The sequence below is a fragment of the Colobus angolensis genome, unplaced genomic scaffold (assembly GCF_000951035.1).
Source record: "Colobus angolensis palliatus isolate OR3802 unplaced genomic scaffold, Cang.pa_1.0 Scaffold170, whole genome shotgun sequence".
Taxonomy (NCBI): domain Eukaryota; kingdom Metazoa; phylum Chordata; class Mammalia; order Primates; family Cercopithecidae; genus Colobus; species Colobus angolensis.
In genome coordinates, this window is record NW_012114822.1 from 2990569 (window position 1) to 2998601 (window position 8033).

At 48.7% G+C, this 8033-nt stretch overlaps 1 protein-coding gene across 4 annotated transcripts in view; it reads left to right on the plus strand.

The window, feature by feature from the left end:
- The window catches only part of RPL22 (ribosomal protein L22), a 14814-nt gene extending 11393 nt beyond the window's left edge, over positions 1–3421 (plus strand). For all 4 annotated transcript variants that reach the window (XM_011938283.1, XM_011938281.1, XM_011938284.1 and 1 more), the window contains one exon: positions 1613–3421. In XM_011938283.1, coding sequence (XP_011793673.1) covers positions 1613–1757 — 145 coding nt within the window. In that variant the 3' untranslated portion in view covers positions 1758–3421. The remainder of the gene's footprint in view (positions 1–1612) is intronic.
- Positions 3422–8033: the final 4612 nt, after the last annotated feature.

The following is an 8033-nucleotide window of genomic DNA, read 5'->3' on the forward strand; positions in this document are numbered from 1 at the left end:
GATCTCCTGACCTCGTGATCCGCCCATCTCGGCCTCCCAAGGTGCTGGGATTACAGGCTTGAGCCACTGCGCCCGGCCTAGGTCATCTTTATGTAGTTAGGGTGTTGGGCACAAAAGCCAGTTGTTGCCTTTCCATAAAGAATGAGTGTTTTGGCTGGGCGCAGTAGCTCACGACTGTAATCCCAGCATTTTGGGAGGCTGAGGTGAGACCAGCCTGGCCAATATGGCAAAACCTCCATCTCTACTGAGATTACAAAAATTAATTGGACGTAGTGTTGTGCGCCTGTAATCCCAGCTACTTAGGAGACTGAGGCACAAGAATTGCTTGAATCCTGGAGGCAGAGGTTGCAGTGAGCCTTGGCCACAGAATGAGATTCTGTCTCAAAAAAAAAGAATGAGTTTTCTAATGATCACGCTGCTGTGGTGAGTGTTTAGCTCTCACCCGGCTAAAGCAGCAATTGGGCAGGCCGATTGAGAGGCTTTGTGCTTTCTGGGCATGAGCGCAGTGGCAGGGTGGCATTCTGTCCCTGTGTGTCTCGTGGTGAGCAGGAGCAAGTGTGTGCACAGCCCTAAGAAGCAGTCCTCATCATCCAGACAACCGCAAAAGGGGGTTTGACTCTGAGGTGATGTGTGCGCCGTGCTTACAGCTCGTTGGAAACCTACTATTTTCTCCATAAAAAGTATTGAGGTTGCGTACTTAACTGTAAGATTTCTATCATGTTATCTTTCTTCAGTGGTCACTCAAAACCATTTTATAGGTGTTTGCTGCATTTTCATGGACAACTGGTATCTGCTCTCTTCTGTTTTTTGGAGACAGTCTCGCTCTGTCTGGAGAGCAGACAGGCTGGAGTGCAATGGCGCCATCTTGGCTCATTGCAGCTGCTGCCTCTGTCTCCCAGGTTCAAGTGATTCTCTTGCCTCAGCCTCCTGAGTAGCTGGGACTACAGGTGCCCACCGTCACGTCTGGCTAATCTTTTGTATTTTTAGTAGAGACGGGGTTGCACTGTGTTAGCCAGGATGGTCTCCATTTCCTGACCTCATGATCAGCCTGCCTCGGCCTTCCAAAGTGCTGTGATTATCGGCGTGAGCCAGTGCTCCTGGCCTGGTTTTTTTTTTCCTTTCTTTTTTCCTTTTTGGAGGCAGTTTCGCTCTGTTACCCAGGCTGGAATGCAATGGTACAATCTCAGCTCACTGCACCCTCCGCCTCCTGGATTCAAGGGATCCTCGTGCCTCAGCCTCCTCAGTAGCTGGGATTACAGGTGTGCACCACCACACCCGGCTAATTTTTTTATTTTTGTAGAGATGGGGTTTCACCATGTTGGCCAGGCTGGTCTCGAACTCCTGACCTCAAGTGATCCGCCTACCTTGGCCTCCTAAAGCTCTGGGATTACAGGCCTGAGCCACTGCGCCCAGTCTGCTCTCATTGTTACTGCCAATGTCGATGGCACGCGGCTGATACTCTTGGAGCCTTGGCTGGGTGTATTTGCCTTATCTTTGCCATTTTTGAGGCTTGAATTGTAATGATTCTGAGTGCTGGGTTTTATAAATGTTAAAATGTTTTAGAATGCAAGCACCAACTGTCTAGTGGAGTTCTCATGTCCTTTCTCTGCAGGTATTTGAAATATCTCACCAAAAAATATTTGAAGAAGAATAATCTACGTGACTGGTTGCGCGTAGTTGCTAACAGCAAAGAGAGTTACGAATTACGTTACTTCCAGATTAACCAGGACGAAGAAGAGGAGGAAGATGAGGATTAAATTTCATTTATCCGGAATATTTTGTATGAGTTCTTGAATAAAACTTGGGAACCAAAATGGTGATTTATCCTTGTATCTCTGCAGTGTGGATTGAACAGAAAATTGGAAATCATAGTCAAAGGGCTTCTCTTGGTTCGCCACTTACTTATTTGTAACTTCTTTTTTTCTGCTTAAAAATTTCAATTCTCGTGGTAATACCAGAGTAGAAGGAGAGGGTGACTTTATGGAACTGACAGCCATTGGGGAGGCAGATGCCGGTGTGGATGTGTGGGCTGAAGGTAGTGACTGTTTGATTTTAAAAAGTGTGACTGTCAGTTGTATCTGTTGCTTTTCTCAAACAATGATTCAGGGATACAAGTGGGCTCCTCTCGTTCATTAAAAGAAAACGTGACATCTTTCTAAGATTCTCTGTGGGAAAATGACAGTGTCAATAAAATGCGGGTTTCTGGGCCATGCGTCTTACTTTCATTTTTTGATCACAAATTTGACACACACAATTATGTCTGTTAATCCTCTTCTTCCTAGAGAGAGAAACTGTGCTCCTTCAGCGTTGCTGCGTAGTCCGTCACTCTCCATAAAGGGGTTTGGGGAATGGATTGTAGAAGTCCCAGGTTCTAAATTAAATGTGTACAGAAATGAATGTGTAAGTAATGTTTCTACAAGTCTTTGCAACAAACTGTCACTTCGGTCTCCAGCAGAGGGAGCTGGAGGAATAGTGCTTCCAGTTGTGGTCTCCCATGTGAGGCCCAGCGATGGCAGCCCCCTGATGGCAAGAGCTCTGGAGACTCTGGTGAAGGGGGGACACCAAGGAAAAGTGACTGGGAAGCGTCCCATGCCAAGGAGATGGGAGGTGCCCTGGAAATAGCTGCCTCATGCCACTTAGACCATGACTAGATTTAATGTCAGAAGTTACTCTACAAACAGTGGTATGCCGCAGTGCAGAGGCTAGACAACTGTGAACGGGGCGACCAAAGGTGGCAGAAGAAGATGCAGTTGTTGCTGTGAGTGACTGAAAGACCCTGGTGGCTTGCGGTGCCCTTCTGAAATTCGAACAGTAATGCAGAAGTGTCTGCTTTAGAATTTAGTGTCTAAAATTCATGTTTTTAAAAGAGCTTGCCTGCGGATGGTTTCCACACCCGAAATTGTGCCCTGTGAGTTGCATAGCTGGAAGTTCAATGCTCACTCCTACCTTGGCTCCCATTAAACATTTGGTGCTCTGTGGATTGAGTTGAACGTGTTGAGGCTTTGCAATTTCAGTTGTGTTAAAGGCTCTGGCGTTTTTCCATTTCTATGCAAATTTCTTTGAGGTAGAATTGCTTGCATATTTCTTCTTTGCCTTCACAGAAAGCAGAGTTTCTTTCAAACTTCAGTGAGGCATCAGTTGCTCTTTGGAAATGTCCCTTACCATGATTATTAAGTTTGTGGCTTGAGTTTACAAATTTTGTTTGTTGCATTAATGTTCCCATGTAGTAATTTTTAGTTTGGTTGTGAAAAAACCCTGGGCTGAAGTTAGCATTTAAGTTAAAAGAAAAAAAACTAGTCCCAGATTTGAAACTTGTAATAAAATTGAAACTCACTGGTTTTCTATGACTTTTTGAACTCTTGTAATTGAGTTTTGATCACATTTTCTATTAAAGTGGCTAACACCTGGCTACTATTACTGTGCGAGGCTTTGTTTTTTTAAGGACTGGCATGTTAAGAAAAGCTTTGTCCTCATGAATTAGTTGCTGTACCAACAGTTACTTTGGTCTTTACTAGGCTTAGAAGAAAAGATGTCCTTTATTTCCACTTTTCTTCCTTTAGTTGTGCTGTTTTGCTGCAGTGAGATTCAGGAGTTGGCTGTCACTGAACTCTCTTGTGTAGAATTTCTCCAGATCCAGAGCCTGGGGAACAACTTGCCAGCAAATGCCGTTTTCTGATGGGGGATAGGTAGTGTGAACTTGAATTCCATTAGAGCCATGACACCAGCTGCACCCAAAGCACACTGTAGACCAGTTTCCTTTGTATCTGTTTTGACTCACACCTCACTTGCCCGCATTGAAAATAGTTGAGGCACAGGGGCTGACTGGGGTCGTGAAGAATTTCAGGCCGTGATTTAAGTTCATAAAAGTCCTGAAACAGGAGGTCGGTCTCGACTCAGCCAATGCCAGTTACACAAACATCCTCACGCCCTTCCTTTGAGCGTGCTAGTGCAGCCGAGGAAATGAGGTTTGTTGATGTCACTAAATGCTACGAACTAGTCACTCCTAAAGGCTTCATATGTTTTCCCTCCAAAAGCCTCTGATCCCCCTTTTCCCATGGCAGTAGTGTGTGGGTTTTGAGTGCTGTTGTCCTCATACCTTTTCAGGAACAGCAGGGGTTGAAATACATGGGTCCTAACTTCCCTCATGAATGGTGTGTAGCACAGAGGTGGTCAGAAACACTGGGAAAGTGAGGAAAGTTGGATAATACCAAGGGTCTTAAGACAGTTGATATCTGGGGCTATCTGGATCTCAGCCTTTTTAGGGGACACTTGATTTCCTGGAGGGTGAAAAGGACCCTAGCGGTGGGGAAATAATGGTCCGGCTGTTGAAGTCACTGATAATGTCACGGGAGCCTGGAATTTGGTGTTGACACCTGATTTCATTTTCCATTTGTACATGGGACTCAAACCCTTAAACTTGTCAAATGATGTAAGCCAAGAGGTGCTGGCCCTCCCACGGGGGAGGGGGACCTAGGATGTGGGACAGTTACAGATCTGGCAGTTCCAGGGGACAGACCATCTTCCCAGTAACGCTTGGACAGAACACGGGGGTGACTGGAGGCAGAAGCTGCAGGGTAGGGGCACCACGGCGGTAAGAGATGGGTCAGGCCCCCAAAGGAGACCCCAGGTTGGCACCTGCCCAGGTTGTTCGGTGGGGTTGATTCTCTTTGAGGGAGAAGAGAGTAGCAGAGAGGCTTGGTGTGGGGATTTGCCATCCCTGCAAGGAAGTGGGCCTCCACCTACGGGAAGCAGGTGGGGACTTCCTGTTAAACGGTGCCATCATAGTGCTCATCTCTAGGAAGAAGAAACTGAATTTCTAATCCAGCCATTTTCTTGTCTTTGGGATGGATTTGAGAATACACATGCTTTTTTTTTCCCCCAGGCTATTTTGGGCCCAGCTAAAACAGTCTGTAAAGGCTGTGCTGACCAGCAGAGTGAGTTAGCTACCACCACAGCTAGAAACCAGAGAGCACCCATAAAACGTTCTCGGGCTTCCACAAATATGTTCTCAGGTTCAGGGCCATGGCCCAGGACTGCCTTTTTGAGAAGCTCCTTCCTCCCCTGCAACCCCAACTGGTTGGAATTCAGGTGGTGCAGGGTCCACACTTTCCCAAAGAGGCTTCAAGTGCAACGAAAGTCTTGGTGGAGCAGGTGGGCACTGAGCCTTCACTGCAGAGGACACTGCGGTCTTGAGTGACGCCGCTTCACCCCTGCCGAGGAGGAGGTGTGGGGCAGAGTTTTTTTTTTTTTTTTTGAGACGGAGTCTCGCTCTGTCGCCCAGGCTGGAGTGCAGTGGCCGGATCTCGGCTCACTACAAGCTCCGCTTCCCGGGCTCCCTCCATTCTCCTGCCTCAGCCTCCCGAGTAGCTGGGACTACAGGCGCCGCCACCTTGCCCGGCTACTGTTCTTGTATTTTTTTTAGTAGAGATGGGGTTTCACCAGGTTAGCCAGGATGGTCTCGATCTCCTGACCTCGTGATCCGCCCGTCTCGGCCTCCCAAAGTGCTGGGATTACAGGCTTGAGCCACCGCACCCGGCCAGGGGCAGAGTTTTGATCTATGTGACTGGCTGTGAGGTGGTGTATGTACAAGCACTTCATTGCTTGGATATGAAGCACTTCACAGCGTGGATATGCATTGTTGAACGAACTGGCCTCAGGCAGGGCTTGGGGGTTCCTGGATGAGGAGTTCATGTAGTCCTGGAATGGAAATTGAGTATGGTATGTGCAGAAGATGATGAGCTTTTTCAACTCTCTTCTTGGAAAAAGTTTTTTTTCTATTTTTGAGACAGTCTCACTCTGTCACCCAGGCTGGAGTGCAGTGGCGCAATCTTGGCTCACTGCAACCTCTGCCTCCTGGGTTCAAGTGATTCTGCCTCACTCTCCTGAGTAGCTGGGATTACAGATGCCCGCCACCCTGCCCAGCTAATTTTTGTATTTTTAGTAGAGACGGGGGTTTCTCCATGTTGGCCAGGCTGGTCTTGAACTCCTGACCTCAGGTGATCCGTGATCTGGGATTACAAGCGTGAGCCACTGCACTCAGCCGGAAAAAGTGTTTTCCTTGATGCCTTTGTAACCAGTATATTAAAAAATATTTTGATTTTGGAATTGTCACTGAGATGTAATTACGAGCTCTATGATCAGCAAACATGAGAATCTTGTCTCCTAAAACAGTAACCTTAATGATAGGCTTGTTCTCGCAACTGCAGTTTACCGAATGTTCACTGTTTTAGGGATTGCTTTTAACGTCATGCATTTTTGGCCCATTGTCATTAAAATGCCCATTTAATAGTTTAATAAGGGCTCTTCTTTAAAAATAACTGGAGAGCCGGGCATGGTGGCTCACACCTGTAATCCCAGTACTTTGGGAGGCTGAGGGAGGCGGATCACGAGATCAGGAGATTGAGATCATCCTGGCCAACAGGGTGAAACTCTGTCTCTGCTAAAATACAAAAAATTAGCCAGGCATGGTGGTGCGTGCCTGTGTCTCAGCTGCTGCTGGGGAGGCTGAAGCAGGGAAATCGCTTGAACCCGGGAGGCGGAGATCGCAGTGAGCTGAGATTGCACCACTGCACTCCAGCCTGAAGACAGGGCAGGACACCATCTCACACCTCCCCCTCCCCCCCAAAACAACAACAACAAAAACTGGAGATTTGTATTTAAAAAATCCATTTATTTCTAGCATTCCAGTTTTTGTTTCATTTTGCTTTTGGACATTAAATAATATTACCTAGTTGCAGTCATAGGGAAGAACAGGATGAGGAGAGGATTATGACTGATGAGCATCTCGGCTCTAATTTGTTGCCAAATTAAGCAGTTAGAACTGTTCTTTCTTGACTTTCTCAGCCTCGCCTTGGGAATTGGAGCCAAGGTTAATGATGGGGGCGGCTTTCTGGTGATGAGAAATATTGTAAATCAGAGTTTTTCTACCAAAGGGCAGGGGACCTTTGAAAGGGATTAGAGAGGTGTTTGGGAGCTGGTAACTGAGGAGTGGGCATGTTAGCTTAGGGGTTTCTTCCCTGGTGGTTACCATTTAGGGAGACAGTTGGTCTGGAAACGAGGAAGAGGCAGGTTTGGTTCAAGCCTCAGTGATCAGGGGCTCCCCCTGGCTAGCGGCTCTGTGGGGGAAACAGCCTTGGGAGGGGAGGGCCTTTGGTTTCCTGGACTGCTTCCCTGAAGAGGGTTCCTTTCCCCTTGCAGGCGGCCAGCACCGGGCTGATCCGGCGTCTCTCTCTACAGCGTGGTTAAAGCGGATCTGGGAGATGGAGGGGTTCCCAACACCCCAGTCTTTGGTTCCAGAAGGCTGGATGGACCGACCTCCCCTTGCCCAGGGATGAATGCAGAGGGTCTTTTGTTTGGGGCTTGCTGGCAATAAAATTGGACGGGAAGAAGCGGAAAACTGCTGCCGATCCTGCGTGTCTCAGGTGGGATCCCCCAGTGCCCCTACGAGGCAGTGAGAGATGGGGCCGTCCCTTCACGGGCCTTCTGGGGTTAGAGAGCTGGCGGTCGGCCAGCCCCTGGAACTTTTGCGTTCTTAACGTAGCTTTAAGACTTGCCGCCGCGAAGACTGGAGGCGCTTATTTAAAATTCCAGTCTTGCTCCCGAGGGCTTTGGCCTCCATCTTCACCTTTAACGACCGAGGGCTGGTGGCGGCGGCTCCCTCCTGCTCTGCGACAGGTGTCGCTTCTGAGCGGGAGTTTTGGGCACAGACATCGCAGATCCGCACCACCCCCAGGGGTCTGCATGGGTTTGAGCTGGACCCAGCCTGGAGGGGCTTTTTGGAAGAGGGTAAGTGGGCGGTGGGAGCGGGGAAGCAAGTGAGGGGAGCCCGCCTGCGCGGATTTTTCTGCAGTAATCAGACCCACAGTCTCCACAGCGTCTTTTCCCGAAGTGTGGAACACATTTTTCTTCTAATCCTCTTTGGAGAGGGGGTTAGGAACGTGCCGAGGCCGGAGCCGGGTGCGGGGCGGGTCCTGGCGCCTGTGAATCGAGTGGGGCAGCGGGCCGCGCGCTGCCCTGAAGACCCCGCCTCCGCG